The 21,248-nt window shown below is 41.2% G+C and overlaps 1 protein-coding gene across 2 annotated transcripts; it reads left to right on the plus strand.

Moving 5' to 3' along the window:
- Window positions 1–1,304: 1,304 nt before the first annotated feature.
- grhpr (glyoxylate and hydroxypyruvate reductase) lies at window positions 1,305–19,599 on the plus strand. Of its 2 annotated transcripts, XM_003223340.4 has the most exons (9): window positions 1,305–1,519; window positions 6,851–6,981; window positions 10,543–10,615; window positions 13,015–13,131; window positions 14,412–14,500; window positions 16,069–16,173; window positions 17,118–17,253; window positions 18,842–18,972; window positions 19,403–19,599. In XM_003223340.4, the coding sequence occupies exons 1-9, from the start codon at window positions 1,314–1,316 to the stop codon at window positions 19,522–19,524; spliced, it is 1,110 nt and encodes a 369-aa protein (XP_003223388.2). In that variant the 5' UTR covers window positions 1,305–1,313; the 3' UTR covers window positions 19,525–19,599. The 2 variants fall into 2 exon arrangements, with proteins under 2 accessions (XP_003223388.2, XP_062827642.1); XM_062971572.1 differs by lacking the exons at window positions 6,851–6,981; window positions 10,543–10,615.
- The last annotated feature ends 1,649 nt before the right edge of the window (window positions 19,600–21,248 follow it).

Raw genomic sequence — 21,248 nt, forward strand, 5'->3', positions numbered from 1 at the left:
GTTCTGGATAGGTATTGCCACAGAGTATAAAATCTTTTCATGACTGGATTCTTTGTAGCTTTGAGGTGACTAATACAATGTTGTCATAACTTTCTCTACTACTGTAGTATATGGCTTTTAATCTAATCTGGGTACAGTTCCGACGTGACGTGAATTTCTGTGCTCCTTTTGCTTCCTACACTTCCTTCCAGTGCTTCACCAACTGACAAAATCTAACTGACAAAAAATAACTGCCATTTCAGGCTGGCAGGAGCCAAGGCTTTAGAATCTTAAAGGGACAGGGCAGCAGGTGATATTCTGCCTCCTCATGGCATGACAAGGCCCTTCCACACAGCCATATAATGCAGAATATCAAGGCAGGAAATCCGACAATGTCTGCTTTGAACTGGAATGTATGTTAAAAACTGTGGCATAGACACTGAGAACTGGGAAGCCCTGGCCCTTGAGCACTCTAATTGGAGGTCAGCTGTGACCAGCAGTGCTGCGGATTTTGAAGAGGCACGAATGGAGGGCTTAAGGGAGAAAATGTGCCAAGAGGAAGGCGCATCAAGCCAACCCTGACCGGGACCGCCTTCCACCTGGAAACGGATGTCCTCACTGTGGTAGAACATGCAGATCAAGAATAGGTCTCTTCAGCCACCTACGGACACACCCCAAGACAACAGAGATGGAAGACAATCGTCCTCGAACTACCGTGTTTCCCCGAAAATAAGACAGTGTCTTATATTAATTTTTGCTCCCAAGAATATGCTAGGTCTTATTTTCAGGTGATGTCTTATTTTTTTGAACAAAAAAATGAACATTTATTATATACTATACAGTAGTTGTCATTACAAACCATCATAACTAAACAAGCTGTGAATCCTATCAAGAATTTCTTGTTACTACCATTATTTCCATGTATAACAATCTATGGTACATACATTTACCGATCCTGCAAGCTCTGGTATTCTGTTTGGCGGGCATGCTTCCAAGCAAAAACTTTTCTAGGTCTTACTTTCGGGGGAGGCCTTATATTTAGCAATTCAGCAAAACCTCTACTAGGTCTTATTTTCTGGGGATGTCTTATTTTCGGGGAAACAGGGTAGGAGGGATCGCCTAAGTAAGTAAGTAAGATGTCAGTGTGGACTCTGATAACCCAGTTCAAAGCAGATCTTGTGGGATTTCCTGCCATGCTATTCTGGGTTATTTGGGTGTGTGGAAGGGCCCATAGTGTTATGTCCCTGGTTTGATTCTGTAATGCTTCCAGGTTGGAACCTGAGCCCTTGAGAAGTGGCTGCTCTCTTTGCCCACTTGGCGTTTCCCTGTGTTGTATGGTAATGGCGAGGACGAGGCACGAGGGGGCGCTGCTGGGCAAGTCTAGTATAAAGGTGAAGGGGCGGGAGGAGGAGGAGGAGGAGGAGGAAGAAGCAAGAGGAGGAGGAGGGCCCATGAGAGCGGCGGCGCAGCGACTCATGAAGGTCTTCGTGACGCGGCGGATCCCCCCGGAGGGGCTGGCGACCCTCAACAAGGCTGGAGAGTAAGGCTACTTCTGGGAGGGCGGCAGGAGAGAATCAGCCCCCTTGGGCTTCCTTTTGGGAAGCCAAGGGAGGGAGCAAAGGCGCCCCTTTTTCTGTGGAGGGTGGGCTTCTGCCTACACTCTGCAGGACTGGGTTGGGCACCTAGGAAGCAGGTGAAGTTGGGGTGCATCTACACCAGGCATGGGCAAACTTGGGCCCTCCGGGTGTTTTGGACTTCAGCTCCCACAATTCCTAACAGCCGGTAGGCTGTTAGGAATTGTGGGAGCTGAAGTCCAAAACACCCGGAGGGCCCAAGTTTGCCCATGCCTGAATTACACTGTAAAATGAATGCAGCATGTCCCCACTTGAACTGCCTTGGCTCAAGGCTATGGGATCCAGAGAGTTGCAGTTTGGTGAAGTAGCAACACTGTTTTCCATAGAAGGCTCATTACCTTGTAGAACCCCAACTCCCAAGGTTCCAGAGCTTTGAGCCATGACAGTTTAAAGTCTCAAACTGCGTTAAATATACAGTATAGATGCACCCCATAGGAGCTATACTTTAGGGCAGTGGTTCTCAACCTGGGTTCCCCAGTTGTTTTTGGCCTACAACTCCCAGGAATCCCAGCCAGTTTACCAGCTGTTAGGATTTCTGGGAGTTGAAGGCCAATAATAATAATAATGGTGACGGTCGCATTGACGAAAAACAACAGGAAAAACTCACCCGCTATCAGGACCTCAAGATTGAACTTCAAAGACTCTGGCAGAAACCAGTGCAGGTAGTCCCGGTGGTGATCGGCACATTGGGTGCCGTGCCAAAAGATCTCAGCCAGCATTTAGAAACAATAGACATTGACAAAATTACGATCTTCCAACTGCAAAAGGCCACCCTACTGGGATCTGCGTGCATCATCCAAAAATACATCACACAGTCCTAGACACTTGGGAAGTGTTCGACTTGTGATTTTGTGATACGAAATCCAGCATATCTATCTTGTTTGCTGTGTCATAATAAAATAATAATAATATTAACTTAATTTCTATCCCGCAAAAATTTAGGCAAAAATTCAATGATGATGATGATGATGATGATGATTTTGTGATACGAAATCCAGCATATAGATCTCGTTTGCTGTGTCATACTATGTCTTTGTGTCAATAATAATAATAAAACATTATTTACATACCGCTCTATCTCCCCGAAGGGAATCAGGGCTGTTTCCAGCATAAATACAAACAACATACAATACAGCAAATAATACATTATAGACAAAATACAGCAATTTCAGTTAAAATAACAGTGATGGTCAAAGGCCATCAATCGAAAAGGCAGGGATCATTAGCCAAGGAGGGCTGGTCTTAGCCCATTTTTAAAGGGTAGATAAGATCTTGTACGCGTATCTTAAAGGCAGGCGATGGAACAGTATCCTAAAATCTGAATTGGATGATAAAACTGATCTTAGTCAAAAATGTGCCGAAACCATCAGGTTTTTAGTTCTTTACAAAAAGTGGATAAAGTAGGGGCTTGAGAACCACTGCTTTTGAGAAAGCCATTGAGTATTGATTGGCTGGAGGCAAATACCATAATTTTCCCTTCGACACTGCCATATAAAATCCTGGTCTGCTTTGAACTTGATTAGCTGGCAGTGTAGACTCATATAATTCATTTCAAAGCAGATAATATGGCTAGAGGCCCCTTCCACACAGCTGAATAAAATCCCACATTATCTGCTTTGAATTGGAATATATGGCAAGGTGGACTCAGGGCCCTTCCACACAGCCCTATATCCAGTTCAAAGCAGATATTGTGGGATTTTCTGCCTTGATATTCTGGGTTATAGGGCTGTGTGGAAGGGCCCTAAGTCTGCACTGTGCAAGAAACATATGGTAGGAATGAAGGCAACACTGCAAAGTGCTCCTCAGCACCAGCCACTTGCACTCAGCGTTACGCTATGGGCCTTTCCACGCAGCCATATAACCCAGAATATCACAATATCTGCTTTGAACTGGATTATCTGAGTCCACACTGCCATATAATCCAGTTCAATGTGGACTTTATACAGCTGTGTGGAAGGGGCCTAAGTCTCCTTCTACACTGCCATATAATCCAGATCATCAAAGCACATAATCCATATTAAAGTTTGCAGGCTATCTATTGTCAAAGGCTTTCATGGCCGGAATCACTAGTGTGTTGTATGGTTTCTAGGCTGTATGGCAGCATTTTTTTCTGACTTTTCGTGTGCATCTGGGGCTCGCGTTTTTCAGGCAGTATTAACTTCAGCATCTCAGCACTTCAGGAAGACAATTTTGCCTTCAAGAGAAGTAAGAATAAAGGGTGCATCGTGAAGAGCTGTCTTTATCCAGCTCCTGCTGGTGTTCCAACCAAGGGGAACCCTAATCCGTCTGTAACCATAGCTGACATGTGTTAGCTGGGGCCCATTACTTCGCTTTGTGGTGTGTATGTGTGCAGAGGTGTCCTACTGTGAGAGTCCTGCCTGCGCTCAGAAGCCAGCATGGTCCATGGCTCAGAACTTCCCTTGCACAATAATTAACATTTTCTGCAATATTTGTTTCCTCGTGTTCTCTTACAAATGTCACACAGACTGATCAGAGGCTTAATTGAGGTAGAACTCCTATTGTTTTGTGTTCGCTCAGTTTTAACGATGCTCTGTTTGTAAGGAACCACTAACTTGTTGTAGTGGTTAATCATTAGCACAGATCATAAAATGCACCTTTGATCAGTTTCAAGGCCATTACTTGCGACTGCTTCTAGCATCTCCACCATTGGCTCACCCAGAAGATTTGGGAAAACGGGTGACCATTCTGCCTGCTCTCCTGCCTGGTCCACAGCTCACGATCATGCAGACCTGCGCCCAAATTCTCCTTGCATGCCACTAAACCCAGAAAATCAGGGATTGCTTTATGCGATGCTGGGCTGTGAAGCAGGCACACAAAAGGAAAGATGTTCACACTGTTTTCAGCCTGCTCCAGACCTCAGACCTCTATTCTGCTTAGGAATATTATATATTATTTATTTATTGTATCATCTATTTCATTTGTATGTTGCCTTTCTGTCAGACTCAAACACAAATGACCTCCTATATATACAATTGAAAATGAATCAGTTCAGTAAATAATATATCTGGCAAATTAATATACTGTTTAAATTCACAGTAATATCGAACACCATCAAATGGATTGTCCCATATACATAGAAATGCAGTCGGCGTTAAATTCACAGTAATAACAAGCAGCCTCAAATGGATAGTCCAATATACATTGAAGTGCAATCGGCGTTGTATATTCTATTGCCGAGAAGAGTAAGTTCGCCACGACCGGTTTCGGCCCTGCATCAGGCCTTCCTCTGGTGGTATAGTTCCAAATTTAACTCGCAATTAGAACCTAACACACAGCAGAGTATCCCATTCCACTGTAAAAAACAGGTATCTCTAAGGAGAACAAGTGTTAAATTTGGAACTATACCACCAGAGGAAGGCCTGATGCAGGGCCGAAACCGGTCGTGGCGAACTTACTCTTCTCGGCAATAGAATATACAACGCCGATTGCACTTCAATGTATATTGGACTATCCATTTGAGGCTGCTTGTTATTACTGTGAATTTAACGCCGACTGCATTTCTATGTATATGGGACAATCCATTTGATGGTGTTCGATATTACTGTGAATTTAAACAGTATATTAATTTGCCAGATATATTATTTACTGAACTGATTCATTTTCAATTGTATATATAGGAGGTCATTTGTGTTTGAGTTGACTCAGGAACCCATTTAGAGTGGCCTTTCTGTCAGAGACAGTCCCTAGAGAGAGTCAATGAGAAAACATTCCTACTAAAAATTTAAAACAAAATCATATAGAATTCAGCGTTCAATGCAGTGAGCCCTCTCCATTTGCTGGGTTCCGGGGTGCGAAAGTAGAAAATCACAAATGATAAAGCACTTTATTTCTGTATTGTCGAAGGCTCTCATGGCTGGAATCACTCGGTTGCTGTGCGTTTTCTGGGCTGTATAGCCATGTTCCAGAAGCATTCTCTCCTAACGTTTCACCCACATCTATGGCAGGCATCTTCTGAGGTTGTGAGGTCTGTTGGAAACTCGGCAAGTGGGGTTTATATATCTGTGGAATGTCCAGGTTGGGAGAAAGAACTCTTGTCTATTTGAGGCAAGAGTGAATGTTGTAATTAATCACCTTATTAGCATTGAATAGCCTTGCAGCTTCAAGGCCTGGCTGATTCCTGCCTTTAAATTAAATGCTAATCAAATGCTAATCAAGGTGATTAATTACAACATTCATACTTGCCTCCAACACACATGAGTTCTTTCTCTCACTCTGGACCTTCCACAGATATATAAACCTCCCTTGCTTAGATTCCAATATACCTCACAACCTCTAAGGATGCTTGCCATGAAATGTTAGGACAGAATGCTTCTGGAACATCGACATACAGCCCAGAAAACTCACAGCAACCCATTATATTTTTATTTGAGAGGACATCTTTCTAGGTATCACTAGGTCCTTCAACATGACTCCATGGTCAATCTTTGTTTGAGGTTGACCATAAAATCATGTTGGAGGACCTGCAGATGCCTACAAAACGTTTTCTTTAGCAATCACTAGGTCCTCCATTATGACTCTGTGGCCAGTGCCTGCTTGAAGTTGCCCATATAATTATGGAGGATCTGGAAATTCCTAGAGATGACATATTAATCAAAACAGATTCTCAAAAGTCAGATGCGCAAATGTGGAGGGCTGATTATATTAGTGTCTCTGTGATAGCAGAGTGTCAGCCTCCCAACTTTCCTGTTACTCTTTTCCTTTGCTTCTGTGTCATCTTAAGTACTGCCCAATTTGATGTAATACAGATTGGTCACCATTGTCCCTATATGCTATCTCTACTCAGTTTAGTTAGAAATAGGGATACAGGTTCCCACTTCAGTGAGAACAGTACTGTAAACTGCTATTAAATGCTAATCAAGCTGGCCAGTTGCAACATTCACACTTGCCTCCGGCAGACAAGCATACTTTCTCCCACCCTGGACTTTCCACAGATACATAAACCCCACATGTCTAGTTTCCAACAGACCTCACAACCTCTGAAGATGCCTACCATAGATGTGGGTGAAATGTCAGGAGAGAATGCTTCCAAAAAACTCAAAGCAACCCAGTACTGTAAACATATGTGCTTCTTTTTGTTCCCTGCTTCATTGAGAAAGAAAAACCCAGCCAATCAGCCTGGCTAATACCAATGATGGATTGGACATTCTGAGACTTGTACTTCAGTAGTAGCATTTAGAAAATTTGCTTATTTTTTGCCTTTCATCTCTCACCTACAGCTGCAGTGTCCAACTGTGGGATTCAGATGAGCCAATCCCCCAGTCTGAGTTGTTGAAAGGAGTAGCTGGAAAGGATGGTCTCTTTTGTCTCTTGTCGGACCGGATAGACAAGGAAGTCCTAGATGCTGCAGGTGAATATACAGAAAAGGGAAAGAACATTTTGGATGGGGAAGGTGGAGTGTTACAGAAACATTAATAAACTGATCCATATTACATGGACAAATGAAAATTCATTTTGTTCCCAGATGTACTGCTCTGAATACACCATACTGCATGAGGCAGCCTCCTAGGGCCCTTCCACACAGCCCTATATCCCAGAATATCAAGGCAGAAAAATCCCACAATATCTGCTTTGAACTGGGTTATTTGAGTCCATACTACCATATATTTATTTATTTTATTTATTTACAGTATTTATATTCCGCCCTTCTCACCCCGAAGGGGACTCAGGGCGGATTACAATGAACACATATATGGCAAACATTCAATGCCAACAGACAAACAACATACATTAGACAGACTCAGAGGCATTTTTAACATTTTCCAGCTTCACGATTCCGGCCACAGGGGGAGCTGTTGCTTCACCGTCCAGTAGTGGCTGTACTTCCTCATTCCTTTCCTCGTGTTTTGCTGGCAGTTTTATGGCGTTGTAAATTAGCCTCCCCGCATAAAGCGTCCCTAAATTTCCCTAATTGACAGGTGCAACTGTCTTTCGGGGCTGCATAGGTCAACAGCAAGCCGGGGCTATTAATGGTCGGAGGCTTAACCCGACCCGGGCTTCGAACTCATGACCTCTCGGTCAGTAGTGATTTATAGCAGCTGGTTACTAGCCAGCTGCGCCACAGCCCGGCCCCATACATTCCAGTTCAAAGCAGAGAATGTGGTATTTTATTCAGCTATGTGAAAGGGGCCTCAGTCCCTTGTTAATTTAACAGGGATGGGGTTCCTTATTTATCTAATGGGGCAGGGTCTTCTGTAAATTCCCAGGGTTGGAACCAATTCCAGCTTGATTCTTCTTCTTATCTCTTTCCTTCTGTATTTGCTCCCTTGGATTATCTGGCCAGACAGACTGTCTGGAGAAAACATTCCACCAACCAGAATGTTCTGTTCAATAGTTTGCTTTTATATTGCACATATATATATATATATATATATATATATATATATATATTCATTCATCTCCCATGCTGCAAAATAGAAACTCTGGCCTTGCTGGTTAAATACACTGTGCAACACAATTTTTGTTCCTGGGTGATAGATGTCATTCTTAATTGGTTCTATCATATAGCAGCACATTTTGCTATAATTTATCAATAGCTCATCGAGTCTCAATCAATTCAACATCATTTGTGGCAGTTTACTTTTCCTTAATTCAAGTACAGTAGAGTCTCACTTATCCAAGCCTCGCTTATCCAAGCCTCTGGATTCTCCAAGCCATTTTTGTAGTTAATGTTTTCAATATACAGTAGAGTCTCACTTATCCAAGCCTCGCTTATCCAAGTTTCTGGATTATCCAAGCCATTTTTGTAGTCAATGTTTTCAATATATTGTGATATTTTGGTGCTAAATTCGTAATTACAGTAATTACAACATAACATTACTGCGTATTGAACTGCTTTTTCTGTCAAATTTGTTGTAAAACGTGATGTTTTGGTGCTTAATTTGTAATATCATAACCTAATTTGATGTTTAGTAGGCTTTTCCATAATCCCTCCTTATTATCCAAGATATTCGCTTATCTAAGCTTCTGCTGGCCCGTTTAGCTTGGATAAGTGAGACTCTACTGTATTGTGATATTTTGGTACTAAATTCGTAAATACAGTAATTACAACATAACATTACTGCGTATTGAACTACTCTTTCTGTCAAATTTGTTGTATAACATGATGTTTTGGTGCTTAATTTGTAAAATCATAACCTAATTTGATTTTAATAGGCTTTTCCTTAATCCCTCCTTATTATCCAAGATATTCGCTTATCCAAGCTTTTGCCGGCCCATTTAGCTTGGATAAGTGAGGCTCTACTGTACTTTCAAAGTATCACACAATTAAATAGTAATAAAACTTTCAAACCAGGGGCAGAAAAAAAATCACATTTTGTTACATAGTGATATTGCTGGGCATCATAATATTCAAGGCTTTGTAGTGATTTTGGTGTCCAGTCCACCTTATGTCAGGTGCTGTATAGAAAAAGAAGGAAGAAAAACATTGTTTTTAATTATGTGATTTACTAATTGGACGTGGGATTCGAGAGTTGCTGTTCTGACTCCTTCCCAAGTGAATGCAGAATGGTGCACCTTTGATGTATATAATAAATATAATATAATATATAATAAATTGTATGTATATATACTTGTAAACCGCCCTGAGTCCCCTTCAGGGTGAGAAAAGTGGGATATAAATGTTGCTAATAAATAAATGTACAGTATGACCCCACTATCCATAGGAGATACATTATTATTCAAACCATAGCTAAACGGTAGATAACAAGGAATCCTATTGAACTGGACATTACTGTCCATTACTGAATCATGGAATCATGAAGTTGGAAGAGACCTCGTGGGCCATCAAGCCCAACCCCATGCCAAGAAGCAGGAAAATCACATTCAAAGCGCCCTTGACAGATTGCCATCCAGCCTCTTTTTAAAAGTCTCCAAAGAAGGAGCCTCTGCCCTAGAGGACCAAGCAAATTTCTAGAGAGGAATTTGCTTGGTTTTCCATGGCAATGTATAGTAACTTCTGGCAGAAGCATATCACAGAACCACTTGGAGAACCCAGAAAATTCCATGTTTTGTCAGGTGTGGTTAGATGAAATTGTGGGAACTAGTCTGAGAATTATATTGTACTTCAAGTCACCTCCTAATCTTGCTCAGGTTATCTACATATGGTGAAGGAGTGGGGTCTCACAGACTTCATTCCCCCAGCTGTGCATGTACTAGCCATCAAAAAGTAAGAAGAGTCATGCTGGATTAAACCCCTGGCCTGTGTCCCTTAAGCAATAGCACTGATGCATTTGGTCCCAACCTAGCAGTACTTCTGAACTGTCCAAATATAAAGGATAGCAATCATGCAGATTTGGATCTGTGTAAATGAAGCCATGTGCCCATCCATCCATATTTGCATGTTTAATTTGATTACTTACACAGATGAATCAACCAAAGCTTGTATCCGTGTTTATTTAAAGCCTTTGTTTGCATTCATGCTTTAAATCAGTGGTTCCCAACCTTTGGGCCACCAGGTGTTTTGGACTTCAACTCCCAGAAATCCCAGCCAGCTTTACTAGCTGTTAGAAACTGTGAGAGCAAGTCCAAAACACCTGGAGGCCCAAAGGTTAGGAACCACTGCATTAAAGATTCCATGTTGCCACAAAACCTTTTTATTCTGTTCGAGAACTAAGTTTTCTACCGGCTGTTAGGATTTGTGGGAGTAGAAGTCCAAAACACCTGGAGAGCTGAAGTTCACCCATGTCTATCCTAGAGTCACCAAGACTTTGTTTGGTGCCAAGCCCTGACATATGTCGCTGCCATAAGTTCAACTTACTGGTGAATACTGCAACAGGTGATATTCAGCAAAAAAATGATTCCACTCCATTAACTGATGGGCATCCAGTATCCTTTGCCTTTTGCAGGGGTGCTGGGATAATTCGTTTTTCCTTAATGACTTCTTTTGATTGTGTGGTCTTTACCTTTGCAGGGCCATCCCTGAAAGTTATCAGTACGTTGTCGGTAGGGTATGACCATCTTGCTATTCCTGAAATTAAAAAACGGTAAGACTCAGAGCAACCCAGGCCTTGCGTGTAAATAATAATAATAATAATAATAATAAGGTTTGAATCATTGATGTCGCCATACCAGGTGACAGTCGCATTGATGAAAAACAACAGGAAAAACTGAGCCGCTATCAGGACCTCAAGATCGAACTTCAAAGACTCTGGCAGAAACCTGTACAGGTGGTCCCGGTGGTGATCGGCACATTGGGTGCCATCCCAAAAGATCAGCCGGCATTTGGAAATAATAGACATTGATAAAATTACGATCTGCCAACTGCAAAAGGCCACCCTACTGGGATCTGCATGCATCATCCAAAAATACATCACACAGTCCTAAACACTTGGGAAATGTTCAACTTGTGATTTTATGATACGAAATCCAGCATATCTATCTTGTTTGCTGTGTCATACAACGACGTTGTGTCAATAATAATAATAATAACTTTATGTATACCCCACCACCATTTCCCAGAAGGACTCAGGTAACTTACAGAAGCACATACAAGTGCCATAGCATTTAGAAATAGAGGCAAAATTACATGACATATTAAACAATAACAACATCAGTTAAGATAAAAACAACGCATTACAAAAATGTCCAATTTAAAAATCATAAAACACAGTACAAATTGCCATAAAAATGAATAATGCAGCATCCCAGCCGCAGCCCAATTCAGCCATTAAAGTGCTAGTGACAATATTAAATTGTTTGGTTCTTGGATTAGCAGATGTCTTTAAGGTTGCTTGTTGTACTTCCTTCTGTGTGCTGCTTTGCCTTAGGTGTAAAAACAGATACTTACTGCAGTTAAGATGCATACATTGTACATAAGATGTTTGTGGGCCTAGCTGCTATATCGAGCTCCCCATATCCTTTAATCAGTGGTCATCAGGAGGTCCAATTCTCTTGAAACAAACTCTTCCCCTGTGCCAACAGTGAAAATCGCCATTTTTGGAAACTGCGTTAGATTTTTGACTGCTTCTGATTTCAGTGGAAATAGATACTTTGGCTTGAAGTCGGTCATGAAGGGTAGAAAACAGCCTCAAACTGACCAAAATTGCATCATAGATCAATATCATTTTTGTGTGTGTCAGGAGCGACTTGAGAAACTGCAAGTCGCTTCTGGTGTGAGAGAATTGGCTGTCTGCAAGGATGTTGTCCTGGGGATGCCCGGATGTTTGATGTTTCTACCATCCTATGGGAAGCTTCTCTCATGTCCCTGCATGGGGAGCTGGAGCTGACAGGGGGAGCTCACCCACTATCCCCGGATTCAAACTGCCAACCTATTGGTCAGCAGTCCTGCTGGCACAAGGGTTTAACCCATTGCACCACATATGTTTCTAATTATAGTATTTCTGAAATTGGATCAGTGGGATCCTTTTGAGTCATGGAAGCCTGTCTCTTGGCTTCTAAGAAGGTAATGGAAACAATTTTGGTGGTTTTTGACCAAGGGAGTCAATTCTGGATGATACTGATAGTTTAGCATGTCTGTGCCTTTCTTGCTGCAGGAATGATCTGCCAATCGACAGTTATAAAAAATTTATTATCATGGGTGTCATGTCTAAATAACACTTCATAGTTTGTGTTTGGCTGGCAAGCAAGAATTGAACATGATTTCAACATGAACGTTTGCAAACCATAATTTCTGATTATTGCAGTATGCCTTCAAATCGTTTCCAACTTATGGCAACTCTAAGGGCCCTTCCACACAGTCATATAACCCAGAATGTCAGAGCAGAACATCCCACAGTATCTGCTTTGAACTGGCTTATCTGAGTCCACACTGCCATATATTCCAGTTCAAAGGAGATAATGCGGGATTTTATTCAGCTGTGTGGAAGGGGCCTAAGGCAACCCTCTTGCAGGGCTTATTTGGCAAGATTTGTTCAAATGAGGTTTGCCATTGCTTTCATCTGAGACTGAGAATATGATTTGCCCAAGGTCATCCAATGGGTTTCCACGGGCTGAGTCTGATTTTAACTTTGACCTCCCCGAGTCCTAGCCCGACACTCAATCCACTACACCACCTTCACTGTCTACAGTAGCAATAGCTCCTGATACTTATCTTATTTAGAGTGCCCTAATTGTGTGCCGGCTCATTAATTCACTGCATGAAAGAGTTTCACCCCTCCTCCATCCCCTTAATTGTGTAAAAGAAAACCTTTTGCTGGCATTTTGTAGCTGAGTGCATAAGCTTTATTGGTTTGATCATCACACTTTTTGTGTGTGAATAATCCTGTCCATCTAGCTGACCTATTTTGTGGTGGAAGTGTTCAGGCTGCCTTGCCTTTGAAATATTTGCATCAATGGGAAATGGGAAGCAACAGTCCAGCTAAGGAATGGGTACCTCTTGTGGATCCAAACACAGAAGCAACTGACGGCCTCTTTTGTATTCCAGTGGGATCCGCGTGGGCTACACGCCAGACATCCTGACTGATGCCACTGCTGAGCTCACTGTAGCTTTGCTCCTAGCAACGTCTCGCAGGCTGCCAGAATCAGTGGTGGAAGTGAAGAAGTGAGTTTCTTCAGTTTGGTTTGGGGGAGTGCATGTTTGGGGGGGGGAGTTGATGGTGGTTGCATGGTCGCTATCATGGCCCCACAGAGACCTCCACTATTTTCCCCAATTTAAGTCCCTTTTAGTTAGAAGGTGGGGCGATGCAACCACCAAAGACACAGGGAGATGTTTACTTTTACTTTAAAGGGTAGCGTAACTTGGCTTAGAATGTATGTAACAGAGGCTTATATCCAACTGGGATTTCTTTCCTTTATTACTCAGACTCCACTGCTAACTCAAATAAGTCACTTGACCTATTTAAACCGACACAAGCTAGAGATCTAAACTTTCCTGGTTCTCACTACCTTAGAACCAGTCTTCCCTGTGCTTTCCTGATCACAGACTGAACTCTTTTTTCAAATTCTGCTCTCTTTTACCAAATGACAGTTGGCTCCGCCTACATTTCTATGGCAACCTGCCTCAGAATGCTGAGCTGGCTACCATCCCCCACACACTGATAACTCTAATACTTATCCTTTCAAAACATATACCTATAATTAAACATAACAACTGTAAAACAAAATTCACACTTCACCACAGAAGGGCTCAGTCTTTTGTATATAGTGGTTGTGGAGGGAACCACAGTTATCCCCTTTCTGGGTTGATATGAGTTTTCTGGGCTGTATGGCCATGTTCCAGAAGCATTCTCTCCTGACGTTTCACCCACATCTATGGCAGACATCCTCAGAGGTTGTGAGGTCTGTTGGAAACTAAGCAAGTGGGGTTTATATATCTGTGGAATGTCCGAGGTGGGAGAAAGAACTATTGCCTGTTTGAGGCAAGTGTGAATGTTGCAGCTGACCACTTTGATTAGCATTTAATAACTTTGCAGCTTCAAAGCCTGGCTGCTTTCTGCCTGGGGGAATCTTTTGTTGGGAGGACACTTGGTTTTGTGTTCAGCTTACCTCAGTGGCTGCCCCAAAGTTTTAAGATTCATAGACTTTGTAAGGGGGGGGGGGGTTACAACTCTGAATCTTCTGCTGCTCATTTTGCAGATAATATTGGTTCAATTGCTTATTGACTGTTTCTAAAACATTCTAGTGATGCCCCCATTTTTATATAAATTGTGAGAAGTAAATGAACTCAAGACTGTAACAACCCTTAGATATATCTGTGCACTAAAAATATGGCAGTGACCAACAAGGTATTTGTCATATTTGGAACGTATGGCCACAGCATCAGTTGTTGAGTAGGCTGAGCTCAGGGATTTGATCCTTAATCTAATTGTCCCCTTTTTGCAGCGGTGGCTGGACAACATGGAAGCCCCTCTGGATGTGTGGCTATGGACTTTCTGGCAGTACGGTTGGGATCATAGGACTGGGGAGAATAGGTAATCCATGTTTTATGCTTTTGTTTTTAACAGATATTTTCCATTCAGGAATTTACAACAAAATGAAACTAGTGGGAACTCTACCAGCAAAGTTCACAAGTAGGTGACACCATTGCATGGTGACAATTGATCGTAGTAGGTGGTGATGTTTTTTAGGGAAGGCAGGAGAAACTAGATGTCTAATGGCATGATTTTTCTGAAACTGGACATAAGAAGTTAGATTATAATCATTACCCTGTGTAACACATTTTTGTTCCTGGGTTATAAATGTCATTTCCTAATTGGTTCTATCATAAAAACATGGGGAACTGCAAAAACTTTGTTTTTGTGGGACATCCTGCAGCACATTTTGCTATAGTTTTTAAATGAATATCTCATAGAGTCAAAACCAATTCAACATAGTTTGTGGCAGGCACAAAAACTTAGGTTTTGGACTACAACAACTACTTTCAAAGTAAGTTCCACACAATTAAACAGGAAATAAGTTTCAAACCAGGAACAGAATGTTTTTCAAATTTTGTTACGTAATGTGTCGTTAAAGGCTTTCATGACCGGAATCACTGGGTTGCTGAGTTTTCCGGGCTGTATGGCCATGTTTCAAAAGCATTCTCTCCTGTAATTTTGCCCATATCTATGGCAGGCATCCACAGAGGTTATAGTTGTAGACTACACTACATTGTTGTCTTTAAATCACATATAAGAACCTTGTTCGGGGCCTTGTTATTTGCTGGGTGGAGCTGTAGATGAAAACATGAGGAAGGCCATAAATTCCCAACATTGCTTTAAATTCCATGCAAAGTCCTAGTTTACTTTGGTTTCATCACCCTGCCCCAACCTCACTCTTTCAGGCTCCTGAATTTTGTTTCAGATAGAGCAATGGTCCTTGTATACATATTAGAATTGACATTGGGATTCATTAGGGGCTTTTTTTTTCGTGTCAAGAGTGACTTGAGAAACTGCAAGTCGCTTCTGGGGTGAGAGAATTGGCCTTCTGCAAGGACATTGCCCAGGGGACGCCCGGATGTTTTGATGTTTTTACCATCCTTGTGGGAGGCTTCTCTCATGTCCCCGCATGGAGCTGGAGCTGGAGCTGATAGAGGGAGCTCATCCGCACTCTCCCTGGGTAGGATTTGAACCTGGCAGCAAGATTCGCTGATGAATTAAAAACCCTTCTGCACTATATACAATTGGAATAATCCAATAGAACTTCAGATTTTAGGACCCTGTGGGCTGAACATGTGATCTCCCAATTTGCTGATGAACTACGTACTACTCATCTTAATCCTATTAGCCAGGCTGGCTGAGATTAATGGTCCTACAGTTTGAGATACATTTTGCTGTAGGGAACTTGGGTGACCATTGGTTATGCTGGGGGTAATAGGAGTCGTACTCCCACAATTTCTGGACGATCGATTTTTCCCTCACCCTCGTTTTAAGTATGGAATTAGATAACCTTTCATATAGATGTCTTTGTGCACATGTATTTTTAATTCTGGTGCTTCTCTGTCTTATAGAGGTACAATTGGCTTAAGATAAGATATCCTAAGGTTTGTCTCTCCTGTTCCTAGGCCATGCTGTCGCACGTCGCCTGAAACCTTTTGGAGTCACAAAGTTTTTGTATACAGGACGTCACCCCAAACCTGAAGCTGCTGCTGAACTGAATGCGAAGTTTGGTGAGAATCCTATCATTATTTTTATTACAGGTGTTATCTCATAATTGTTGGAACGCTACATTTTTCTGGTGATGGTTTTGTACAGTCCAAACAGTAGAAAACAGATGAAGACTGGTAAATGGCATATATTCTGTATCTCAAAAACTGGAGCTAATAGGGGAAAACTGGTGTCAATTTTGGAATCAGCAGGTCAAATGTACCCAGAAACAGGTCGAACATTTGAGGCACCAAAATGTGTTTGGCCAATGTAATTATTGAAATAAATGAATCATGCCAGAAATTCCCATAAGAATCATGCTGGAGGACTTAGAAATTCCAAGGAATATTATAAGAGTAGAAACCAAGATCCAAACATTATACACAGAAACACAGTGGATGTAGATCCATACAGGAGCCAAGTGGTACCATGACTTTATGTACGAATTGTAGGTAAAACATGCAAGCTTTAGCAGGTCAGGCGTTAAAACTATTCAAATGATGGGATGGATTGGATAGCCCTTGAGTTTTGGCAAAGCCTAAAACACTGAATGTGCGGGAAGCAAAATATTTGAGATTCTTTCCAAATCAGCATTGTTTCCCTTCTTCGTCATTACTGGTATTCCTGTTGTTAGTAGTTACACACGAAAAGAAACTTGCCAACAGAAGATACTCTCACTTCACTGCACATCACTCACCTTATGGAGAAAGCCATACACAAGCATACATTATACTATATGACAAAGTCCCCTCTTAGGTCTGTTTGTCGTGGTTCACGTGAATGCCACACAGGGGTTCAGGGAGTACCCACAGCCCGATCATGTGGACTCAAGCATGCCTGAGATCACTTCTCCATGACTATATCGGTAGTCTGCCCTTGCTGTCTTGAGTTACAGGGAAAATGGGTGACAGTGAGTGAAAAGCAGAACCCCTCTGTCGCATGTTCCTTTTGCTGTCTATTTTTCAAGTACCACTTGCGAAGCTGGCAGAAGAATCAGACTTTGTCATTGTAACATGTTCCTTGACACCTGACACCCAGGGGATGTGCAATCGGGACTTCTTTGGCAAGATGAAGAAGACATCTGTGTTCATCAACACAAGCAGGTAAAACAGATGGAGAAGAGCAGAATTTGAGGGTTAGGGTGAGAATATTTTTCTCAATTTTAAGTCATTTTTGTAAGGTTTTCATTTTTTAATTTACATTTTAGTCCGGGCATGGGCAAACTTTGGCCCTCCAGGTGTTTTGGACTTCAATTCCTAACAGCTGATAAGGGATACTCACTACAGATTGCGTATCCCTTACCTTAGATGCTTGGGACCCAAAGTATTTTGGATTCCAGATTGTTTTTTTCCTGCATTTTGGAATACCTGTATTTGAATGTATACACATAACGAGATCTTGGAGATAGAATTCAAGTATAAACATGAAATTCATTTATGTTTCATATACAACTTAACCACATAGCCTGCAGGTTATTTTACAAACAATCTGTTCACTCATTATGTACATAAAACATAGCTTGTATACGTCGAACCAACAGAAAGCAAAGGTATCTCTGTCTCAGCTACCCAAGTGGTCAATTTTAGAGTACAGTAGAGTCTCACTTATCTAAGACTCGCTTATCCAACGTTCTGGATTATTCAACGCATTTTTGTAGTCAATGTTTTCAATATATCATGATATTTTGGTGCTAAATTCGTAAATATAGTAATTACTACATAGCATTACTGCGTATTGAACTACTATTTCTGTCAAATTTGTTGTATAACATGATGTTTTGGTGCTTAATTTGTAAAATCATAACCTAATTTGATGTTAATAGGTTTTTCCTTAATCTTTCCTTATTATCCAACATATTCACTTATCCAACGTTCTGTCAGCTCGTTTACGTTGGATAAGTGAGACTCTACAGTATTTCAGAATTCTGGATAAGGAATCCTCAATCTGAATTTCTCAATTCATGAATTCCCCAGGTGTTGCTGCTTGCTTCCTGTACTCAATGCAGTAGTGTACTGGAAATCCCTGTTTATACATGTCTATTCCTCCAGACATGATCAGCACCACTGGATAGGATCTCTCCATTTTCATTTCAGCTCTTCATGAGTATGTCCCTACAGGTGACAAAGCTACCCTCTATGATGTATTATGGTCCTTCAGAAATCACAGGGGGTGATATTGTTCTTTTGCCTTAGATTACAGCAGTGGTTCTCAATCTGTGGGCCTCCAGATGTTTTGGCCTTAAACTCCAAAAATCCTAACAGCTGGTAAACAGCTGACTGGAATTTCTGGGAGTTGCAGGCCAAAACACCTGGGGACCCATAGGTTGAGAACCACTGCATTACAGGGACCTAGCTTGAATGTTCCTCTGCTTTCCCCACAAGGGGGGTACAAGAGAGTTTTGAGAGGGCTGGTAAATAAATCCCTTTGCAATGACATTCTTTAATAAAGACATATGTTGTCATTAACTGGAAAACAGCCATTGTATTACCCGAATATTGGGGGTTCCAGCTATAGCATTTACATAAAGCATATATTGCATGCTTGTGTTAACAATGCCAAGACAATCCAAGTAAACTTTTATCAGTTCTCATTTGCAGTATTCATGTATTCTTCTAACCTGAAAAATCAGGTCTTGATTGTGTATGCACACACTCTTCATCTTTAATTTTCTCACTTTATCTTTTGGATAAGGGGTGCTGTGGTCAATCAAGATGACCTTTATGAAGCTTTAGTTAATGGCCACATTGCAGCAGCTGGTCTAGATGTCACAACCCCAGAACCCCTGCCTACTAATAATCCACTTCTTTCTCTCAAGAACTGTGGTAAGTTGAGCTAATGTGTATTTGTGATAGGAAATCAGTGACTGCTATTCAAAAGCAACCATGTGCTGCTTATTCTTCCTACACTGAATTACCAAGGCACAGCTGTTGGGAGGTTTGTGGTTGTGAGACAGAGGGAAACAAGAATTTAAGAGCTAGGAATATATCTGCATCCTCATACTGTAGCTAGACTGGCAAGTATTGCATCACTCTCCTGGAACAAGGGCACTTCAGTCTTTGGATGTCAGTATAACAAAGGATTGCCCTGAAGATGGATTAAACTGGGAATGAGTTTTGCCTGAGCAAGTTCCTTCATCTGTCAATGACTAGCTTGTGAAGTCAGTAGAACAATTCAATAATAGTGGAACTAGTCTCCAGAATATTGTTGATTTTCTCTATAAGATTGTCTCTCTGTGTCTGGTGTCTTATACAGTCATTTTGCCACATATCGGAAGTGCCACCTATGCTACAAGGAACACTATGTCAGTGTTGGCTGCCAACAATCTTCTGGCTGGCTTGAAAGGAGAGAGCATGCCAAGTGAACTCAAGCTGTGAGAAACAATGCAAGATTGTGGATTTTCACTTTTTGTCCCCACTGGCGTTTAAATAAAACATAACTTTCACAACAAATATTCTGATGTCATAGCAAATGGTTCCATCTCATAATTTTAAATGTCAGTTTCCAAACACTGCAGGAAGTAATAAATATCCTAGGTAGTGTGGTTTGCATGGGAAGTGTACTTATATCTGTTAAAAACACAGGCGTAAGACAAACCTTATTTTTTGGTTTCCCTTACTTTCCTCTATCTGAGACTCAGAAAGGTTTTTTATGTAGCCAGTGATCTTATTATGTTGGCTAACATACAACAGGTGTAAGTTAACTATGTGGTCACAATAATTTTGGGGGCAATATCCAGCAGATAGTAGTGAAAGTAGAGTTGTGCATGTCAGATTATTCCACATGTGGCAGTGCTTTAGAGACTAGCATATGAATCAGCATTGCAAGTATATGCACACACTGGCTGTTGATCTAAACTGCATTATGGAGGTATTCATATCAGAGGGTTTCCTAAAACTTTTTCCAGTCATGACCCCTTTCTGCCTGAGAAAGTTTTACATAACTCTGGTTTATATAGGTACATAAAATAGGTATAAAATCAAATATTTGCTGAAAATAAATTGGCATTTGCAAGGCTTGCTAAACAGGCTGATTTTCCTTTTTGTAAAGCTGAAGTTTCTTGCAGAGCACTGCATGATGTTGCTAACAGATTTGTGTAAATCGATGGAGTTTCAGAAACCTTTTACTGTTGTCAAATATTTCAAGATCCCCAACCTCGAGCTAAGGGTTGGGATCGGTACCCACAATTCAAGCAACAGTGTCATATTTGAACGTAATGTAATTTCACCAGTAAATATTTACAGTATACTGAAGTAATGTAAAGTTATTATTATTATTAATTATTATTATTATTATATAGGATCTTGGTCTAAAAAAACCCCCGTCTCTCTCTCTCTCCCCCCCCCCCCTCGGTTCACTGATGCATGGTGAGTGTGAATAAAATCTACAATGGCTACAATAGTTCTTACCCTTTCAACACACTGAACTACACCATGCAGCTTCTTCTGTTCCTAAGGCCTCATTTAAAATCCAGTAAGTGTTCTACAAGAGCCATTTTTCCTACGCTATATTTGACTGAAATGCTCAGGAACACACTGCATTGACAACACAGCAGCTCAAATAATTAATGTTTTAGGGCTTCACAGCAAATATCATTGTACGGGCTCCCAATCTTCTAAGGCCCATGAACACAGTTGGAATTTGGGGCACTGCTTCAGTTCTACCTTTGGTTAGTTTATCAGATTTAAGCAAAAGTGATCTAGTAAAGTGGATCTCTCAAGTAGTTGGTGGGGAAAGAGGCAATTTTTTTAGAGCTTTCATAGCTTGCAGTTAATTTCCGCACTTTGAAAATCTTTGGCTAGATCAGAGGTTTCTTCTGCCTGTATCTTGTCCCTGTCTGCTCCCTTCCCCTCCCTCTGCCCTATCATTTTTTCTCCTGAGGCATTCAAAATATTCTCAGATAGTAAACTTTGCTTCAGAGCCACACATCTCAACACCTTTAAATTACAAACAATATTCAATACAGGGGTCCTGAAGAAGGTAAGTTTTCTTTAAGTAATAAATATACATAAAGCAAGAATTTGCTTAGCAGACAATCCCAGATAAGTGGGGGAGCAAAGACATACTTTTATAAGATTGTAACAAAACCAGAATATGAAAA

This window comes from Anolis carolinensis, chromosome 2 (assembly GCF_035594765.1).
Source record: "Anolis carolinensis isolate JA03-04 chromosome 2, rAnoCar3.1.pri, whole genome shotgun sequence".
Lineage (NCBI taxonomy): Eukaryota > Metazoa > Chordata > Lepidosauria > Squamata > Dactyloidae > Anolis > Anolis carolinensis.